This window comes from Vigna unguiculata, chromosome 10 (assembly GCF_004118075.2).
Source record: "Vigna unguiculata cultivar IT97K-499-35 chromosome 10, ASM411807v1, whole genome shotgun sequence".
Classification (NCBI taxonomy): domain Eukaryota; kingdom Viridiplantae; phylum Streptophyta; class Magnoliopsida; order Fabales; family Fabaceae; genus Vigna; species Vigna unguiculata.
The window spans coordinates 25,964,770-25,988,388 of NC_040288.1; the positions used below are offsets into that span (position 1 = coordinate 25,964,770).

General features: G+C 31.4%; 1 protein-coding gene and 1 long non-coding RNA gene across 2 annotated transcripts; both read left to right on the plus strand.

Moving 5' to 3' along the window:
* Window positions 1–6,032: 6,032 nt before the first annotated feature.
* Window positions 6,033–6,895, plus strand: LOC114167677 (dirigent protein 22-like). Its single transcript, XM_028052803.1, has one exon. It carries the CDS (start codon window positions 6,077–6,079, stop codon window positions 6,650–6,652), a length of 576 nt encoding a protein of 191 aa, XP_027908604.1. The 5' UTR covers window positions 6,033–6,076; the 3' UTR covers window positions 6,653–6,895.
* Window positions 6,896–16,604: 9,709 nt separating this feature from the next.
* Window positions 16,605–18,336, plus strand: LOC114166227. Its single transcript, XR_003599876.1, has 4 exons — window positions 16,605–16,888; window positions 17,151–17,266; window positions 17,351–17,486; window positions 17,565–18,336. It is a non-coding gene; the product is annotated as an uncharacterized LOC114166227 (long non-coding RNA).
* The last annotated feature ends 5,283 nt before the right edge of the window (window positions 18,337–23,619 follow it).

The following is a 23,619-nucleotide window of genomic DNA, read 5'->3' on the forward strand; positions in this document are numbered from 1 at the left end:
TATATTATTTTAATAATGTAATGAATCGTGATGAGTAATCTTTATGAATTAGTAAGAAATACGAATTTTGCATAATGGTTGTGCATTGACTTGATGATTGGATGGTTGTGTGTTCAAACTTTGATAGACATGAATTAAACTTTATGGTTGTGTGTTCAAACTTTGATAGACATGAATTAAACTTTAATTTGGCTAAATTTAGCTTTGACATGAATGTGAAAGGGCAAAGGAAAACCTAGCCAAGGTTGCACCATTTACCTCTCATTAAGGCAATATGTAGTGACCAAGTAAGGTAGAGAGAGGGCAACCAAGGTTGCACCATTTACCTCTCATTAAGGCAATATTTAGTGACCAAGTAAGGTAGAGAGGGCAACCAAGGTTGCACCATTTACCTCTCATTGGGGTTGTTTTGTTGCATAAGAGAAAGAACACGAATTTAGAGAGGGGGTAGAGAGAATTGAGTGTTAGTGGGAGCGAAATTGGGTGAAAGTGCTAGGCGGCCTAGGGAATCAAAGAAGAACCCTCAAAGTCTATAATTTGAAGCAAAGGAATTCAGGTTAGGGGGGATGTCTATATGTGTGTAAATTGAATGATATGTGTCATGATTATGAGTCCTGCTCTCTGATATTATACTTGCATGCCATGAATTTCGTGCTCTGTGTGATGGGATTCGAGGTTTGTTGTTTTTGATGTTGTTTGAAAAACCTCTTATGCTCTTGTGTGAATATGATGGAGGGTTTTCGTATTGTATGGTTGTTCATGGTTCCATCCCAAGTTTTGGGAGTTCAATTAGGTTTAAATCATAGTCATGAATTTTGCTCAGTGTTATAGACGGCTTGGTAATGTATAAACTGTGGTTTGGTATTGCTGTTGGTTATTTCGTGCGTGAACATGGAAGACATCTGTTATTTTTGCTCAAGCGAGCAAGTCTCGCCTAGGCAAAAATAGTAGAGAATCGGCCTTGATTATGCTCAAGCGTCTCGTTTAGGCGACCAACTCTAGTGTTGAGCGACGTATTATCTCGCTCAAGCGAGAATGGCTTGCCCAGGCGAGCACTCAAAGAAATCAGTCGCGTTCTTTATTCGAATCCTCGTCTAGGCGAGGGACTATTTTTTTGTGCGAAAGAGGACCTTTCTCAAGCGAGAAGGTCTCGCCTAAGCGAGAGCTTGCAGAGAACCACTTTAACTCACTCGCTCAAGCGAGGGAGCCTAGCTTGAGCAAGACATACATACTCGTTTGGGCGAAGGCTTCTAGCCTAAGCGAGAACAATGAAGATTCGTGCTTTCGATTCCTGATTAAGCTGTGGTTTGCAATGTTATCCCAAAATTTCATGAATTAGGTGCATAAGATGGTATTGTTGGGTTGTAAGGATTGAAAATCTGTATGCTTGGATTCTTTTTGCCGGAGGAGCTTGGCAGTGCCAACGGATGCAACTGAGGTTGGAAATTTTATGTTTGTGATGTTGGGCTTGAAGGACTAAGTCCATAGGTGATCTAGGATGTGCTTGGATTGAGTCACAAGCGAGGAGTTCGTGATGGGTGGACCGCATGCGGAACATGAACAGTTTAGTTCACTGGAGGTATTCTTGTTTAGGATGAGTGAGCGAGGGAGTTCATTTCATGCTCAAACTTGAGAATGCTATGAGCGAGGGGGTTTATAGTAGTAAAGGCGAGTATGCCTGTCCGGGTCCGAGTGAGGAGTTCAGATGATGGGTGAGGGAGTCCACGAAGCAGGACTATGAGCGAGATATGCTCGTAGGTTAGACCATGAGTGAGGAGTGTTGTGGAAGCACAGGAAAGTCCTATGATCAAGAGTACATGCATAAACTCATAATGGTTTTGAGTTTGGGAAAGTGGGTGTTTACTATAAAAGGATAAATAATGATGAGTGTTTGAATGGGTTTATTTCATATTTATTTTATCTTTGTGCATAACTATCCCTATCTGTTTATGTGTGGCGATGATCGGGTAACTTGTTATCCGGGAGCATATGATGTCAGAGGTGAGCCGGCAGATGCTTAGTGACGGAGAGTGGGAACAAATTACATGGGGATTATAAAGACTTCTTTATTAAATTTTCATGTAATTTAATTAGTGGTTTTACTGCTTTCAACTTCTGACTTGTAACGATGAACTATGAATATTTTGACTATATATCGCGGTTTATAAGTTTTGACGTTTTAAGTTTCTCGCGCCTTTGGAAAATGATTTAATAATAAATGAGAAGTTTATTTCGATAAATTTTTATTTATTTATTTTATTTATTTTAAGTAATATCCTACGAGTATGTTACAGTGGTGGTAAAGGTGGTGGTGATGATGTTGGTAGTGGTAGTGGTTCTACTGATGTGGTTGTGGTGGTAGTGATGTTGTTATTGCTGATGGTTGTGGTGGTGGTCGTGACGAAGGTGGTGGTGGTGGAGATAGGACGAAACAAGCTTATGAGTACAAATTGTAAAAGTAAATAATTTAGTCATTTTATAATTTATTTTAAATATTAATTTAAAACTTTTATCATATTAGTTTAATCTAATTAAATAATTTTATGAAAAAATTATGTGTATGATTTAGCGACAAAAAACATTCGGTGGCGAAATATCATATTAAGTATATTTTATAAAATAATATTTTTATCAGTTGCTAAATCGATGGCTAAAACATTATATATTAAATAATATTTTAGCGACTGAATATATTCGGTGGCTAATTACCATATTAAATGCATTTTACAAAATAAAATTTATTTTGGTCGTTAAATCGATGGCTAAAACATTACGTGTTAAATAATACTGTAGCGACCGAAAATATTCAGTGGCTAATTACCATATTAAATATATTTTACAAAATAAAATTTATTTCGGTCACTAAATTGGTGGCTAAAACACAATATTTAGAGACTAAAAAATCTAGTCGTTATTTCAATGGCTATAGGAATAAAAATTATTGTACATTTATTCAGTCGTTAAATCGGTGACTATTTGCAACTACTATGATTCAGTTGCTAATTCAGTCACAATTTGCGACTAAATTATTTTGGTGGTTAATATCGGTGACTAAATTGTTAATTGTTCAAATTGGCTCAAATTGATTTTTTTCTCTCTTCATTTGTTGTACCAAAAAGGATATACTTAGTCCAAATAATATGAAGTTGAACCAATTTGACCTAATTGATCACAAATTAAAACTATCAAGATACTCAACATATGACACTTAAATTAAGACATATTAAATTAAATAAAACATATCAAACTTACATAAAATCCAACAATGTATGACCATTCAACTTCTAAATTCAATTCCTCTAACCTATAGTTCTATCAAAATTAAACTAGCTTTTCTTACTTGTATTAAGCCTCTTGCCTCCAAAAGAGCTTCCACTCTCACAAGATACAATACCAATACACATAAAATTCAAATCATTAATTTGAACACATCTTGACAATTATAGACAATCGAAAATTCATCTTAAACCTAATCAAGTTACATGCAAGTAATAATACTTTACTCATGCATATCAATAATTTTGGAGAGATTATGATCTTTATGGTTGTTTTGTTCCTAACCATTTTCTAAGAATTTTCAAAAATATTATACAACACAACCAAATTTAAAAAAAAATACAACAAACAATGAAAGAGTACCTAATGTAGTACATGCAAACAATAATCTTAAAGATAAAAAATTTAATTGAAATCTCATTATACAAACTTATCTTTTGAAAGAAAAAAGAAGTCGTACATTTGTACATAGCTTTTTTTATATATATATATATATGTAAAAAGTTAAATAAAAAAATTATATTTTAAAGCACAATTCCTATTTTATTTAAACTAAAAGTATGTTCCAAATAGGACATTCATAAATACGACTTATTCATTTTAAAGGTATTCTTGCAAATATATGTTACCTGTCTTTTTTATAATTTTTTTGAAACTCAACCACGTCTAAGTATTGGGGCAAAATTACCAATTTGTTAATTGAAAAACCCAACTTGTTTTGCATATAATCCTCTGACCGGCTTTTATTGAAATAAACATGTTGGGTGCATTCTTTAGCAGCAAGCAAGGGACTCGTTATATTTTTTAATTTTCTTTAGTTGTTTCTTTATAATTTCTGGGCATATACTTCAAAGCTTTTAATTGTAAAAATTAAATTGAAGTAAACAAATAGAAGCTCAGAATACAGATGTTCACACAGAAAAGTAAAATACAATTAAAGAATTTTTAAATTAATATAAATTATACGAATAGAATAATGGAGTAAACTTTGGGTTGATTAGGACGTTCGTACTTTTAATAATTCACGTGGATTTATATCTGTAGAAGTAATAATTTATTACTTCCACGTTAGTTAAATGGAGTATTTTTTTTATTGAGAATAAAAATATATTCTAATGCTGAAAATAATAAAGCTAACTCCTACATTATTAATAATTAATATGTGCGCAGTATATATGAAAGTTACGACCTTAACATAAGTAATGCTTACAAGTTAAAACATGACAGAAAAAATAATAGTTTTATTTTGGTTGTAATAAACAGTTAAATTTCTTAATATATAATGTCGCCGTCCAACAACTCAGAATAGTTGAAGCCTAAAATATAATTTATTTTATATTTTTGTCAAACAGTTTTAAGTATTTAATTAATAGTAACACGTTAACTTGGATGTGATGTTCAACTGTTCCACGTTCTTATTAAAATAATAATTAATCAAATTTTAACTAATTTATAAATTTGGATTACATAATAAATTTTTTATTTTATTTTTTCTGTATGATGTCATTTAATTTATGTAATTACTAGATGATATCATACTTTTTTTTATCTTTTTTTTTTCTAAAATTAAATTTTTCTAATATCCCCCAGTTCACTAATCAACACAAAAAACTTTAGATAACAAAAAACATAATACTTAAATAAAAGTAAAAACATGAGTAAGATATACTTGAATTTTTATTAAACCTAGGAATAATAGTTGAATTTACATAATTTAAATTAATCAGCATTTAATGATTATTATGATAATAAATTTCTCATTAACTTAGAAGGATATGTTAACCAAAAACAATTCTTAATATGCAGACATTTGATCAATATCATGATATGTAGCCATAAGTAATTCTTAATTAGTATACGTATGAAAATTACTTATGCTATGCAATAAAAGAAGGACAATACTATTTTGACATTCATTTTATTTTATAGTTTGAAAATGATATTTTCACATTCAAAATTGTTTTACATCCATTTTGATATTCACTGATGATTGTTATTTTTCACAGGAAAAAAAAAACTCCTTAAAAGTCAAAGCGTGTTAGTAATACAAAATTACAAATTTTGTAAACACAATAAATAAGAAGTATGTATAATTTTATTCAGTACTCTTACAATTTTTTTTTATCTCTCTTATGTTATTTATTTACAATTTGATGTGTTATATATGATATATTTATCACTTTAATTATAATTGCCCCATAACTCCCACTAAAATTTATTTCGGATTATTTAAGCATATAATTGCCTTTTTTAGGTTTTAAAAATTCGTGAAAAGTATTTTGATGAGAGATTCAATTGTGTCATGGATTAAAATTCCTATATTATTCGAAATCATAAGGTTTTTTAATAATTATCTATTGATGCTTTTATTCAAATGATATATTATTATATTCATAAGGATACCATTTATTTTAAAATATACTGTGATTTAATTTTGTGTTTATTTTACAATTTTAATTATGTATAATATTAAGGTTGACATTTGATCTTAAACAATTAAATTAATCGTAACCCAAATACTATCCGAGTTAAGTTTGTATTTATAAATAAGAAAAATAATATTTTGACACTCTTTAGAAAATACAACCCTTGACACTCCATTTACTAATATAATAATGTCTACTAGAATTTTAAATTAAAAAAATAAAATAAATATAATTAAAATATTATTATTCTGGGTTGTAAATAACGTAATACCACTCTATAAATAAACATAGAATCAAAATTATCCCTCATGCACTTCTTTCTCTCTTCATTCCATCTTCTTACACTATTGCCACAAGACCAATCTTCATCAACTATGGCTACCCAATTCCTCATTCTCACCCTTCTCATCTTCTGCAGCACCCTCACTTTCACCACAGCCCAAGACACAGACACAGGTTTCGTAGGTTCACCAGATCCCAAGACATTAGGTTTAAAGAAAAAAAAAAGTTTTAGCCATTTCCGGTTTTACTTCCACGAGAGGTTCTCGGGAAGCAACCCCACCTCCGTCTTTGTAGTTCCGCCTGTACCTAAGTTCAACTCCACCACCTCTTTCGGCACGGTGGGGGTCTTGGACACCACCTTGACAGTGGGACCGGAGCCAACCTCCAAGGTCGTGGGAAGAATCGAGGGCTTGGTTGCAGCAACGTCGCAGAGGGTTTTTACCTTGTCGGTGATTCTGAACTTCGTGTTAACCGAAGGGAAGTACAATGGGAGCACCATCACTTTGTTGGGGAGGAACAGCATCGCACAAAAGATCAGGGAGATTCCTGTGATTGGTGGCACTGGATTGTTCAGATTTGCCACGGGATATGCAGAGACTAATACCATTTTTCTTGATCCAAAAACGACGGACACCATTGAATACAACATTTATGTTTCCCACTACTGATGAGTTAAATTAACGTAGTGTTTTAGTTACTTATTCTGTGTCACACTGTTTCGAATTTCCATGTTTCCTTCTAGATTGGGTGTGTGGGAACATTGTTTACCGGGTTATAGTGTTATATTGTTTTGTTTTTAGTGTTGTGAAGATAGAAAGAATTGTATACCTGATTAGTACGGTTTGCTCATGTGATTCGAATATGAATGTCCAATAGTATATTTTTCAAATTTTAGAATACTAGTTATATGTAGAAAGTTTAGAAAGTCCGTTTCCAGATAATAGAACTATGAGATTTGAGAAAAAAACTGTATTTTAAAATCTCATTCTAGTATAATTTGGTATCAATTGTATATTTTATTTGTTCAAACAACAGACATCATCGTTATAATTAAACACCACGTTCGTTCTTGATGTATTGTTGTTTCATAGAACTTTATCCTTAAAAAGTGAATCGAAGGGTTGAAGAAATATTTAAAGTGCGTTTGACATTGACTCCTAAAATATGTATGACTATTTCCAATTGAGAGCAATGGGAGTTTTCTATGTTCCTACCACGCCTAATAGTTTCACATCGCTTAGTAATCGATCCAAAGGCAGTTTAACTACTCATTTCTCCTTCTATCCTCTAAGACACCTTTTAAGGACAAAACCGTGACGGAGTTCCAAATTCTAAAGTGGACAATACCTCTAGAACGCAGTGGTTGATCCTAATGATGTTTTGGGACATTAAAATTGTCTATGGGATCAGAACAATGTATTTTCATTTGAATACATTAAAATTTTAATTTTATGAAATTTACCGCATAAATTTTAAAATTATATTATGTTAATTGATTTAAATATGTTAATGATGTAATTATGTGCCAAATCAATTTGGTACAAAGTGATATTATGACCAATAAATTAAGAAGTATTTTATCTATTTTATTTTAGGAAATTAATTTAAAAACTTAAAATCTTAATTTATTTAGGTTTAGATCCTCGGTTGATCTTCGTTTTTGTTCAAAAATCTCAATTAAGTTATGAGATTTTCATAAATCTTAATTTGGTCCTCATTTGAAATGTGTTACAATTTGGTTATCTTCGTTATTACAGTACTACCGATGTTAACTAATGTGTCACGTGTCAGTTTGTTGATTTTTTTATATATTCTTTTAAAATTTTAAATTTTATAAAATACTTTTCTCAAAAATTGCCACATGTCAAATGAGGGTTCATTCCACATGGCAAAGACAGTTTGATGTGGTAGTGACAATGCCAAATGATTAAGACAAGTGTTATGTAAAAAATTTCAATTTAGTCCTTATATTTATTATTTTGTCATAATTCAATCCCAATTTTGTTTTAAGCTCAAACAATTTGATCTCTCTCCAAATTAAGACTAAAATTAACTCTTATATAAATATTATAATGATATTTTTATTAAAATTGATAATTTTAACAAGATTAAGTTTATTTAAATTTATATTTTACACTAGGTTTTATTTAAATCTTGTTTTAAATAAACATATAAATAAATATATTTATTTTAAATTAATATAAAACTATTTTAAAATTATACATTTGAATTTATAAAGTTGTTATTTTTAAACAAACTCTAACTTTTGCATAAAAACTATTAATATATAAAATATTTAAAATTTAAAATATATGCTACTCGGAAGAGTGTTTTGTTTCATCATAGCTATGGAGGCTTCTCGGAAGATGGATGAGTTCCATTAAGCCAAAGAGACTACTTGTTTTACTAGTTTTTGTTTTCATTTTCTAAATTTTTTAGCTTTGTTATAGACCATTGAATTTGGTACTAGTTTCATTTTCTTAGTTAGAAATAAGATGTGTAAAAGCAATATGCGAAAATATCTGGCTAGAAAAGACAAAGTTTTTAAGCTTGTCTATTGTGAGTCACCTTTCTTTTTTGGGATTCTATATGTTTTACTTTTAGCAAAGTAAATGATTCTTTGAAAATATATGGTTTGAGATTTTTAAATAGTGTAAGTTTATTTCCAAAATTGAGATTTTTACTTTCTTATATTTGTTTAACCTTCTATTTTGTGGTTGTAGTTTCAACTTGTGATGGTTGTGATTTATCATGGGAGTAGATAATTGTATAGGTGTTGTTGAGGAAGATGCACAATAGAAAAGGATGAGAGTTGGGACAAGACTTTGGGAAGTCTTAGTGTTTTATTATTTTTTTATTTTACAAATTTGTCAAGGTAATAAAAATGTTGTGATGTAAGACGTGTATTTCCTTTTTAATTAATTTTAATAAAGTGGTGATTGTTTTATTTTAAAAATAATTATTTGAAATAAGATTATTTGTGTAGAAATGTGTCCTAGGAAAGCAAAACAAATAGGGTGTTACGTTTTTTGTATCAAAGCAGTCGAGTCCAAAGTGCTTTGTGGGGAGTGAGCTTATTGTATTTTTATTGTGCATTGTCGGGTCTGTTTTCAAAATCTGTTGTCTAGTTATTTCTAAATAGTAGTTAGATTTTTTTCTACTTTATACAATGTTTCCTAGAATCACACATCAAACCCAAACTATTGATGGGTTGAATGGAATTACACAATCTTGTAGTAGAGTGCTATGATGGTTGAGATCCATCGAGTTTCATTACAATAGTGGGAAGTTGCTAGAGCAACTATTGGAATAACGATCACCTCATGAACAACCTAGCAAACCAAGTTTATGAGACATAATCCCGACAAATTTACTAGGAACGTTGTTAACATTAGACACTAGAAACCCAATTAGACGAGTCTGAGAATGAATAAGTTTTAATGATAACAAAACGTATGATGAAAAAGATAGAGATAAGTATATATACATGTTCTAGATAAGCTTAAAATGATTGGAACAATATCTTACACAAAGCTTTGGATATAGAAGGAGTTAGTCAAGTAATAGACTTCATTAGAGACATGAACATGACCATTAGACAATCCAGGAATGTGTGCAATAACCACTTGTGATTGTGAACAGTGGCAGATTATAGTGTATGGTTCCCAAAATTTTTAAATTTATTAAAAAAATATATCCAAATTTTTTTAATTTTCTTTAAAAATATATAATTTTAAATTCTAAAAGAATATATATGATATATATTATATTGATATGAAAATTAAATTAGATAGACTTTTATTATTTTATAAATTATAATATTTAATGTTAATAAATAATAAAATATAAAATTAAATAAAATAAAGAAAAAAAAAATTATTGAGATATTTTTTATATTTTCTCTCGTTATCTTTTAAGTCTTTTCCATATTTTACTGATCATTCACATTTGCATATTTTCTTTTATTTTGTTTTTTCAAATGAAAGTTAGACAAATTTATTCTTTCTATTATCATTTTTTCATGTGTTCTCTTGTATTTTTTAAGATAGAAATGTAGTTTTCTCTTATCTCTTGATACTGAAATATTAGTTTAAAAGTTAGTACTTTTTTTAATCTCATAAATTTTTTGTATATTTATATTTTTATGAATATAGAAAGGAAAAGTTATATAATATATGTTTTTTCATAACCATTTTTTAGTTTTTGGTTGATTATCATACAATTTTTTTAGTAGTTACGTCTCTCAATTTTCGATTAAATTTTGATAAATTATTTTTAGTCTTAATTTTTTTAAATAAGTATATTGATGAAAAATAAAATAATATATTCATTTTTTTAGTGAGTAAAGGGAAGATATCCGTGAAGATGGAAACAAGATAGATTTACTTCTTTACATATTTTCAAACATGACAATAAGATCCAATGATTGAATTAGATGAATCATTTCTTAATATTCGAAGAATTATAGGTTGGGGTTTCATATTAATTCTTTGAAATTAACGAGGAGACATTCTCAAATATGAGAGTATCCAATAAATAAAAAAGTAAAATAGATGAAGTTAGAAAAATGGGTTAATTATGTTTTTAGTCCCTCAACTATTATCGTTTTTTGGAATTGGTCCCTCTCCCAAACGTTAAACCATTTTGGTCCTCCTGATTTTGGAACTACTGACTTTAGTCCCTAATTTGTGAACGGCGTTAAGTATGTGACTGCGTGGCAAACGACGTTCCACCTAGGCTGGTCATCTGATGACACGTGTCTACTCAGATGCTGACACGTGTTAAATTAATATTTATAATTCATAAATTAAATTTTTTTTCTTCATTAAGTCGTTTAATAATTATTTTATAATACAAATTTTAAAACCGTCAATTTGAGCACGTGCTTGGCATTATGAATTAGCAGCGTCAATAGACACCCTCCTTAGCTCTGCAGCATAATCATATAGCATATTGTATTGCTTTTGCCCATCTCCTTCAAGAATGTCCATTGCAATCTCTTTTGCTCTACAAGCCCTCTAGGGGGTGATTGCAACACTGTACGACCTTCGGACATCATCAATTATTTCGTTGGCTGTCATTCTCCCAACATTTCTAAACTTATCAACTACAATTTTGGAAACCCATTCCTTGTTTGCATTCTTGTTAACAAAAACTCTGCCACAATTATGACTATCAATCAAGGTCTTCACCCTAAAAGTTTGACTTCCTCCAACTTTGCTGCATAAAATCAAAAATCCACACTTCCTTTTGCAAATAGCCCTCACTCGGACATCATCATTCTTCACAAATTTAACTTCTCTGCCATTCAACACAGAGTGCTCCATCAAAGCTTGCTTGAATTGTTTCAAGGAAGAAAACTCCATCCCAAGTTTGAATTTGAATTCCTTGCACATGTCTTCGCCCCTGAATATTGGGTATTTCCTCCCACCATCCCCATAAGCAATGTCAACATCACTATCTAGCTCATCAGTGCTGTAGTTCGCATCTATTTCATGATCAGCAGTACTTTGTTGTGTGGTAGAAGTACCCACACCTTCACTTTGGTTTCCTTCAGCTGTAGGTATAGCAGTTGTTCTTGACCTCTTCCTATTTTTCCACTCTTGTTTGAATTTTTTCCACCTGTCTAAAACTTGAGAAAAATTCCTGCGTGGAATATCTTCCAACCCAAAACAGTCATCATCATCTCTATGTCTTTCTTCCTCACTCTCATCCAATTCATCATCTTGATCATCACCTGAAACAACATCAGATTCATCACAAGATTCAGCACCAGCATTTGATTCTTCTTCATTTGGCCCAGCAGCAGCAGCGTTTGCCTCTTCTTCATTCACCTCACCACCATTATGAACAACGTTTGATTCTTCTTCATTTGGCCTAGCAGCAGCAGCGTTTGCCTCTTCTTCATTCACCTCACCACCATTATGAACAACAATTGATTCTTCTTCATTTGGCCCAGCAGCAGCAGTGTTTGCCTCTTCTTCATTCACCTCACCACCATTATGAACAACAGTTTCTTCTTCTTCATTTGGCCCAGCAGCACCAACCTCTTCATTTGCCCCAACAACACCCTGTTCTTCAAGTATCACACTAACATTAACAGCACCAACAACCTCCTCATTTGTCCCAACAGCAGCCCCTTCAATAAGTTCAATAACTTGAGCAGAACTAACCACATGCTCCACATAAATCTCAACCTCCTCGTTTTTATTTTCTGCATATTCGGCCAACTCCAAAGCATGTCTATCGTCACATAATGGTCTTAGATCTCTATCCATTCTCCCCTTCTTCGGCTTCCACCACATATAAAGTTCTCCATCATACTTAAAATCCTTCTTCAGAATACCCAATGCTTCGAAGTACGACCACATATCTGGATCCAGTCCACAAACTACATGCTCCTCTCCACCTTCGTAACGCAACATCCTTCCCCTAAATCTTTCAAACTTCCCCATGTGCCGGAAAACCACTGAGAAAACCATCTGTATAACAACCAAAACACAACCCTCAACCCATCAAATCCAACCACAAATCAAACCCACACTAACGCAGCCGCTACAAATTGGACCTCCAAATGCGCAATACATTTCCCCCCAAATGAAAACCACTGCAACCCTAAATCAGAGTGACAAAGGAAAGAACTTACCTCTGCTTCCAACCAATGCTCTGCTCTTGCAACCTCGTCGAGAAAGCCAGTCACCAGCTACGCCAACAACTTCAAACAACCTCGCCCAGAACGGAATCTCGACGTTTGGTTTTCCACTCTCACCGGCACAGCAAATGAGTTTTCATGGAGAAAACTTTCTCCCTAACTTAGGAACCAGAGAATGACGCTGCTAATTCATAATGCCAAGCACGTGCTCAAATTGACGGTTTTAAAATTTGTATTATAAAATAATTATTAAACGACTTAATGAAGAAAAAAAATTTAATTTATGAATTATAAATATTAATTTAACACGTGTCAGCATCTGAGTAGACACGTGTCATCAGATGACCAGCCTAGGTAGAACGCCGTTTGCCACGCAGTCACATACTTAACGCCGTTCACAAATTAGGGACTAAAGTCAGTAGTTCCAAAATCACCAGGACCAAAATGGTTTAACGTTTGGGAGAGGGACCAATTCCAAAAAACGATAATAGTTGAGGGACTAAAAACATAATTAACCCTAGAAAAATTTATTTAAAATGGATTAGACATCAAATACGACTTAAAAACTATAATTTTTCTAAGTAGAAATTCAATACTCAATTATATATATTTTTGTTAAATTAATATCAATAGTTAAAATATATAAATTTTGAATATATTATTTTGGCCCCTTAAAATTTTTTGATGAAGATCTGCCACTAATTGTGAATGTATATTGCATATGTTTTATTCAATTAATGTATGTTTAATGAGTTTAAGCCAAACACAACACAACAAAGAACAAGTTAATTCTTAATGAAAGAAGAAAACATACAAAAAGGCAAGGCTTAGATGAACTCTACTTCTAGTAGACACCTTCTTCCAAATACTTCAACTTCTTGCTTGCTCTTTACACACCAATGCAGTAAGGGCTTTTTGCCCCGGTTATTTTTCTCATTTTGCCTCGGGTCTGAAACCGAGACATATTGGGGTGAGGCTAAAAGGTACCCCTTTTGGCCTCGGTTGTTACCCGAAGCCATAGGGTCCATTTTATGCCTCGGTTCTAAATGAACCGGAGCCATAGGGTAAAAATATATTTTTTTAATTAAATTTTTTGCGACATCGACAGCGACTTTATCGCGTTGATTACGGCCACAAAAGCTCTCTGAAGAGCCAAAACAGATGATCGTCGACGCGGAGGGAGTGTGTTCTTTCTTTTCCGTTGCAGTTGGAGATCTTTCTCAACGAAGAATCCCACGGTGGTGCAGCATTGTCGGCGCTGTGGAGGCGTGCGAAGTGGAGCTGAATCGGCGACTGAGTGAGGCGGCGGAGAAGTAGAGGCAGAGAATGCAGTGCGATGGAGAACGAAGCGTAGCCCTTTGCACGAAGCAAATGAATGACGCTGTTCCAGTGAACACCTTTCTTGGAGAGGGAGTGGTTAGAAGAACAAAAGGGGTGTGAGGTGTTTCTGATGGCAAAGTCTCTGATGGCGAAGATGGTTGAGTTTTGGGGTGCTTTGAAGAAGGAAGGGGAGTGGTGGAGAAGGTCTACCATGAGAAAGAAGCTTGCTCTTCAGAGAGCGTTGGAAGCATTGCGAAAGAGTTCATGGGGTATGGGTGTGCCTTCTTGGATTGAGTTCTTGGAATCAGAGGAACGAATTGCAGCGGCGCGCGAGGAAGAAATAGAGGGGTTCGCGTTTTTGTGTCCTAATTAAACTATATGGCCTCGGTTCAATTTAGAACCGAGGCATATAACCCCTTTTGGCCCCGGTTCCCTAACACCCGAGGCCTAAAACCCCTTTTGGCACCGGCTTTTCCCCAACCGAAGCCTATAAGTCCCAACGTCAATGGCATTTTTTGAAATTTCTGGCAACCTTTTTGGCTTCGGGCCTCCTTAACCGAGGCCTATAACCTCTTTTGGCACCGGTTTTTTTTGAACCGAGGCCTATAACCGCTTTTGGCTTCGGGTTTTATGTGAACCGAGGCATAAAAGTTACCTATAATTGCAAAATTGCCACCGCGCCATTATATGCTTCGGTTCCTCGCCAACTGAAGCCTATAAGGCGAGGTAAAAATGCAATTTTGCACTAGTGACATAATATTTATTGGCCTCACGGTGGGCACCAATTGTTCTTACAAGAACGATGTATATTCTGGAAAGCCTCCAAAATAGGCTTCAAGGATCCACAATCTTCACTTTAGGGGCATCTCGTCCTCAGGTATCAAATTAGTGGAGAGGTGCTTGCAGAAAACACTTCGATGCCAAAATCAGTCCAAGATACAGGTCAGATGTCAGAATAAAAACGTAAGCATGTACTTCATAAAATGTGCCTTTTATACTAAGATTCATGAGCCTTACCTGATTGGTCTTTGGTTCAGTTGGCTTAGTTATCTACTAATCATAATAGGTTATGTAATCTCGTGTTAACCTTATTTAGAGTAATTAAACTTAATCGACTTAGCCGGGGCAGGGCAAGTACATGTCGTCCTATGGGGTTGACATGTGTCGGACTAGGCCGTGTGCGAGGTGATTCCTTTAGGTAGGTAATTTTCAATAGCCCTTTAGGGCTATGTACTCTAGGGGGCAAGGAAGGATAGTCCATCCGGTCCCAATCTTAAAATGTTTATATGTTAAAGACTACAAGGTGGCTATGTACCTTTGGCGAGGACGGATAGTCTGATGGTGTTTATTTTTCTTAATTTTTTAATTAATTGTAAAAAACGTAGGCTAAACCGATGCAAGAATTTTAATTTTAAAAAAAAATAACATGTGACACTTTGATACCATTAGAAAAATAAAGACCAAAACCGATGTTTTAAAAAATAAAAGACCAATCGATAGGCAAATTTTAACCAAGAACCATATCCAATTTTACGTAATATCTCAGGAACCAAAAGCATATATTTTTTTTCTAAAATATATAAAATATATAAATGATTTATGAATTTATCGATTATTACTTTACGGTTAATAAACATTCTTTTGTTAAAATATAACATTTAATATTAGTCGTTACCTTTATCATAATGTTGTAAAAATTATTTCAGTTTTTACTTTTTCAGTTTCTTTAAATAAAGCAAAACCAATGTATACAGAATAATAAAATAATATAATAAAATGATGTTTCTGGTGCAACATCTTTGTCAGATAGGGAAGCAGGTGTATGGATGATTTTTGTCACGAGACTATGCACGTTCCTAATCTTCTAGAAACTTATAAAATTTGGCTATTTTCTTATATACTTTATTCTTTGACATCATATAAACTTGTTTTCTTGCTTCCTTTGATGATTTAGTATAATAGTACTTCCAAGATTATGTGACATATTACGAATCTTATTATTAGAAGTTTGTGTATTTTCATTTTTATTATATTCATGTACTATTCTTTCGTGAAAATTTCATATAATATGATGTCTTTTTCTTTTTTTTTTTTCTCAGAGATGATCAGGTGCTTTCTATATATCTACTTTAAATTGAAAGATATATACCGTTGTTACATTTTCTCCATGGGCAACATGTAACTTTCTTTCAGCAAAACTATTAAATGTAAGTTAAAGAACTCCTTTTTCTTTCATATAAAGGATGTTAAATCAATCATTTACTCTAATTTTATACCTTTATCAAATGAAAATATTATATTTTTAATATGTGAAATCGTACAAATTAAATATGTTAAAAAAATCGTGAAAATCAAAATAAAAAACATATAAAATAATATAATGAATAGTCAAAATACTAAAATATAATTCTAATTTACTTAATTATTCATTTTTCAATTCAATCATACACTCTCTTCTCCTTTACTTTATTTTATATAGACTTATACTAACTTTAAATATATTTCTAAGCATAAATTTTATTTTATTTTCAATATATATTATTGGGTTTGTTTGTTTAGTTATATAAGAAATATCTATGTAGGAATTATAATATACCGGAGGTGGTTTTAGAAATCTTCGTGAATAACCAGATTTTTGTAAGAAATCCCATTAAAATCTGAGTTCCACTTTGTTCATTTCCTACCGTATCGGACTTTCTCTCTGTCATTTCCTGCCGTATCCGACTTTCCCTCTTTCTCATTTCCTGCCGTATCGGACTTTCTCTCTTTCTCAGTGAAAACCCACTTTCGCTCGTTCGTTATAAGTATGACAGTGTCAGGTCCTTCCTTCCTTGAATATGTAGATGTAATTTCTTTTGCTTGAAAAGTTCTACCACTTTATGTATTTTAGAGTGAACTCTGATGCCAAAGGGTTCTTCAGTTAAAGAAAAAGGTTTGGTTTAGTTGTTATTTTGATACTTGTTCACATTTTACTGTTTTAAGAATCGCTCAATCTGTATGTAATAATAGTAAGTTTAATATCTGAACGAGCAAATCTTATTGCGTTTTGGTTTCTGAACGGTTGAAATTAATGTTCTTTTTCTGAAAACAGTTGATAACAGAGACTAAAACTGATTAAATTTCTTCATCCAAAAACTAAAACTTAATATGTTTCTTTGTGTACTAATAATATTTCCTCATTATTTGGATTTCAGTTTGCATTTTTGCAAATGTTTCGGATGTTTTGGATCTGAGGGTGTTGGAAGAATCAGGTTTGGTGATACTGGCAGACCAGACTAAAGAAAAAACCATTCAACCTTCACAAATTGCAGTAAGTGGATGTTTGGACTCTTTACAACAGAAGCAACAAAAATTCTTGTGTCTAACTGTGCTGGTGCTTAATTAATCCTTGCAGTCCAACTTATAACATCAGCATAACCCAAATTATTGTGGAAGATCTAGATGCCGATCTTGAGTTTCATGCAATATTTGACTCTGCTACCTCGTTTACATACATAAATGATCCCGCTTATACACGACTTAGTGAGATGGTAAGTAATCTACTATACGACCGTTTTTTAAGGATTAATGAGTTTCAAGCCATAAAGCTGTCAAAAATTTGATTGCAGTTCAATTCAATGACCAAAGGAAATCGGCATTCATTTCAATCATCTAAATATGTTGTCCCTTTTGAGTTCTGTTATGACACAAGGTGATATTGGGTTGCGTTCTGTAATGATATTTTCTTCAATGTAAAAGCTTTTGCTACAGGTGTGATTCTGGCTACAGAGTTTATTCACTTGTTACCCATGCTTTTGATAACCTGACCTCACTTGCTTGAAGGATTATCGATAGGAGATTTTCCCTTCACTGGGTTTGTGCCAAATGTACACTGTCATGTATGGCCCCATGCGTTGATACAAAGAAAAGACAGAAGTATCCACCATGAAAGTGTATTATGAAGACACAGCAGAGAAACAACACAAAAAATCCAACAGATAATCCAAATTCATTCCCCGTATAGTGCACATTGCAACGAATCCAGTGAAGGAAGAATTCCCCATGGATACTCCTTCAAGCGAGGTGAGGTCAGGTTCTCAAAAGCATCTGGTAACACGTGAATGAACCCCGTGGCCAGAATTACACTCGCAGCAAAAGCTTTTACAATGAAGAAAATATTGTTCTTGGACTCAACAGAATATTGTTCTTGGACTCAACAATAGACACCCCAATTGAATGTGAAATAAAGATTGACAGTACAGTTTTTATTTTGTACCTCATAGTTTTTCCGCTATGATGACCTTCGTCTTCTTGGTCACATGTGCATTCTGCTGCTGTAACTAAGATGGAAACTACAATCAAAATGAAAGAAGGAAACAAGAAAGGATTTATTCTCTTAAATCTATCCATTGTACATAAATTTTTAACAAAGAAAAAGAAAGAAAAAGAAGGACGAGAAAAGTAAAATATAGGATTTAAGATTAGTTTTTTGATTTAGAATTAATATATATATATATATATATATATATATATATATATATATATATATATATATATATATATATATTATAGGAATATATAGGATTTTGGTTCTAGTTCATCATAAATCTGTAAATGTTGGTATTACTAAAAAAAAGGTTAATATTCACGATGTAACCTGTTGTTCTTCTTCACATTTCATTTGAATAATCTCTTAATGAAATTTAATTTTTTTATACATACATTCAGTACTAAAAAACATGATGAGTTCGATGATGAAAATATGTAAAAGAACAAATAGAAATATTTTTCTACAATCATTGATATTATAAATAGTAAGTAAAATAATATAAATTATATCATAGTTTCAAAAATGTAATATAAATAATATTGTAATTTTATGTTTTGATAAATAGATATTTTTAATGCTTGTATTATATTTTGGATTGCGATATACTTTTATTTTAAATTAGTCATAATTTTATTTTATATTTGGTAAAAATCTTAAATATAAGTTTATAAGGATATGATAACTGAAGCACGAATGGAAAATATATGTAGAAAATATATGTTGAAATTAATTTAAATGATATTTTAATTTCCGCCACTAAAATGAAATTAAAATATATTTTAATTTTAGTTCAAATAATAGCAGCTAAAACGTCCGATTCAGAAACACTACAAGAAGGAAAAACAATTGTTATCAGCTAAATATAAAAAAAAAAGATAAATGAAAATAAAGATGGTGGTGAATGTAAACAAATTTTTTTTAAGAAAATAATGATGGATAACATAAAGATGGATAACGTACACAAAGAAAATAACTGTAAACGAAACAAAAATTTCAGCCGGAATTTTTTTTATCACTACATTGATTAGATAATTGGTTTAATTAAGTGTTGAAAAGACGGAAATTGATAATTTATTTTATAATAACTCATGAAGCCCCTTTTTAATAACCCAATTTTAGTAGCTTAAAACTAATAAAATAGGATATTCCACCTTAGAATATTCAAAACAATAAACAAATGTATAAAGTATATTAATACAGTCTTACAAATGATCAGACTATATAAATATAATTATACATACCAAACCTTTCTAACTATAAACACAAGCTAACCACTTAGAATAGTTTCTCATTAAGACCTCCTTCCTACCTAAAAGATGTCTCCTCAACCTCCAGAGGTGCCTCTGAAACAGCATCCACCACTGCTCCCACCGAATAGGTGATCATCGGAAAAGGAAAACATATAACACAAGACAAAAACACAAAAGAAGGGTAAGCTAATGACTTTTAAAGAATTTTCTTAAACCATATAATATTGATATATCTAACAACTACAAACAAGCATATATTCACACACATATATTTCTAAACTACGACTTAACTAATTCGGATACATGCATTGAGGTCGGATCCAGTCAGTTATGCACTTATAGTCTCATGCTCTGCAGAGCGACATATTAAGAGTCAAAACTCTACCACAAACAAGGTGAGTCCCTTAACACCTATGGTCAAGGAAAAACCTCTAGGCTAAGACCTCCTGCTCCTCTCACCACATACCCCATTCCTCTCTACTTGAGAATTTCAATGGTTATTAGAGCGTCAGGATAACTGCCAAGACAATCCCTACCTCAATGCATACACTACCACAATCACTGCTAATCCTCCTTGGGTTAGCATTAACCAATCTTAACTCAGTCTCATACAAACAATCTCATATCATATACTCATCATTCATAATAATTACAAAGCTTCTATGATAACTAAAATACCACCCAATTTAACTCAAAAATACAAGTTTCCGTTTCTGACTCACTCGCCCAACTAGTAGCACTCTCCCAGCCACTAGCCCATGCTTGCCCAACTAGTACCACTAGCCCAGCCAGTGGCCCATGCTAGCCCAGCGAGTAGCACTTGCCCAGCGAGCATGCAAATCTACATAATTCTGCATATCAGTGTTCTGCATAATTCTGCAGATCAACTTATTCGTCCAACGAGTAGGCTCGCCCAGCGAGTAAGCAATTCTCCATAATTCTACAGAAACTGATTTAAGCAAAATTATACCTATTCAACCAATCCATACAACTCCAAAACCTCCACCAAAGACCATTCGAGTATCAACATTAATTTTATCAAAATATTCACACCAATTGCATCCAATTGCACCCATAGCATATAATTATTCTCAAACAACATATAAAACCTAAGTATTTATCATTTTCAAACATCACAACCCAATTCACATATCAAACACATCAGTCAATTATAGAATAATCATATAATAACATTCCTAGTAGGTTGGTGAGACATAATAGACATTAGCTTCCCTTACCTAGTATCCTACTTAAACAACTCTATAAACGTCAAACGTCTCTAATTCCACAGGATGCTCTATCTACATATAGAAACATCACAAGAAGGATCATGACATACCATTATGATCACTTATCAATAGAGTCTCATACTGATAAATAAAACGACGCATGCAAGTAGAAAAGGGCTTACATGTAACAGAAAACAGAAAAAACCAAAAAGACAGCGAAAACTTAACTTATACGAACGGAGAAACTGATCGGTCCAAAATGAAGAGCTCACTGAGAGGATCAATCCTACGGTCTTGGTTCTTCGATCAGACGACTCAAAAGACAAAACTTTTAGAGAAAAGTCAGAGAGATCTAGAAAAGTAGTTTCTAGAGAGATGATGTGTTTTAAAATAATGAAACTCATTTATAACAATTCTATTTATACTAAAACCTTTTAATATTAAAATAATTGAGTCTTACTATTTTTAAACCACCATCACTTCTAAAATACCATTTTCTAGAAATTTACATTCTCCCCAACAAGAAAAATTTCCGTCCTCGAAAATTCACTCATCAGGTAGAAGAAAACTATGCTCTCTTCATTTTTCTTATAACAACTACCTAAGCTTAGTTGAAGTAACGACTACGACACCTGAACTCACTAAAAACTCTGCCTCTGTCTTAAGCGATAAAGTGTTCAATAGTGCAGATTGATCTAGCCCTTGCTCTCAAAATAACTTCTCAACTCCAAACCTTAAATTTGAAAGATCTTTTATGTCTTGAACAACCAATTAGGATATGATATACTAACTCACCTTCCATAAGCTTCCCCCTACATCTTGTAGGTTTTTACCAAAATATAAAGATAGTCTCAGATCTTCAACTTAAACATGTTAGTTATCACTTCACCTCACCTTATTCCTTTCTTGAAACATTACTCCACTAACTTGATCACACACAAATTCTGACCTATTGCCACACATTATTATCCTTAACCACTCTTATTCACAAATACCCTTATAACATAAGGCTTCCTTTACCGACTTTGACCAAGGATAACAAAGTTCATAACCAATTTATTCCACTTCCGCTTTTAATATATGTAATATCTCCTTTTATCTCGTGATCTTCTTTTAATTGACTTAAAAATGATTTTCTTTATGTAAGTCTAGATAATATCTATGTATAAAGAAAATTGTCTTTGATAATTAATGTGTAACTAATTTTTTTTCACTTAACTATCGATTTTATCTATACTTATATATATATATATATATATATATATATTATATATATAATAAAGAGGATTCCCTCTTTTGTGTCCAGGTTTTAAAATACCAATTTTATCCTTTAAAATATAATTATTTATTAAATTTTTTAAAATTGACTGTAATTTTTACAAACTTTTTTATAAAATCATCTATCTTTGCTATTCTCTTTTTTTCTATTTATCAATAATTATTCTCTCATCTTTTCTTTATTTTTAATAAATATAATTTTATTTTATATATTTACTTAATAACATTACATTATCATCACCTACTAATATAATATCATTTATATTTAAAAAATGCGTACACATGCACAACAACGCCTGTGTGTACGCTAGTATATAAATAAAAGGGTTCTCCTTTTTGGTGTTTACATTTATTTTAAAATTGATTATTTAAATAAAATAAAATTAAATTAAAATAACTTTTTTTTATCAATTTTACCCGCTTTTAAACTTAATATCTTTTCTTTTCAATTTTACTGAATTTTAAACTTAAGCACTTTTTTTTAATTATAAAATTACCTATTAAATAAATAAAAATTATTTACAATAAAATTATAAAATATTTATCTTTAATTTCATAATTATAATACTAATAATAAATAATTATTTTTTTATTATCGTAAAAAAAATGAACACTCTTTTCAATTTTCCCGAATTTTAAACTTAACCACTTTTTTAATTATAAAATTACCTATTAAATAAATAAAAATGATTTACAATAAAATTATAAAATATTTATCTTTAATTTCATAATTATAATACTAATAATAAATAATTATTTTTTTATTATCGTAAAAAAAATGAACACACATGCAATAATAATAATTTTATTATTTTTTCATTACTTTATATATGAAGAGATAAATTTCTTTTATGTACACTTTTTTTTCTATTTTGCCCTTAATAGTATAATATTCTTAATTTATTTTTTTAAGGGCAATTGTATAAAATTCACACTAATTTCAATTTTATTCTCTTTTCTTATTCTGATCAACTGATTTTTATTTCTTCTTATTTATTGGTTTCAAGGTTCATTTATTGGTACTTCTTAATATTCTAATTGTGTTTGTTCTTTTTCAGGTTATATTTCGCTTCTTCTTTCTTTTTATAATTATTAACTATTGTTCATTTACATCGAAAACATGGGAAGAATATTACTAGATAGAGAGGGATAGAAAGCCAAAACTAAAATTTAAAATGAAATTGAACTTCATGATAATTTAGGGTTTAAAAATCATACATCAACAAATTAAATGAGAGTGAAATGCATACCAAATGATGTCCAAATACAAAGAATTGCAAAGAATATGAATGACGGGTAAAAAGTTATTTGTGAAGGAACTATGGTAAGATCCATAGCTAGGATATAAAAAATGGTTACTAAAAAAATAAAACAGAAAAGAGAGTGAACAAGTGCGGTTTGTTGAACTTTAAAATTTGGATTAAAAGTTTTAAAAATTATTTATATTTTGTGGTGATTCTTTGTTGTTTGTTGTACTTTCAAATTTGGATTAAAATTTTTACTAAAAATTATTTATATTTTATTTGGTAATATTTTCGTAACTCACATTTTGTCACCTTTATAATTTCGTTACTTTTATTAATTTAAAACTTTTAAT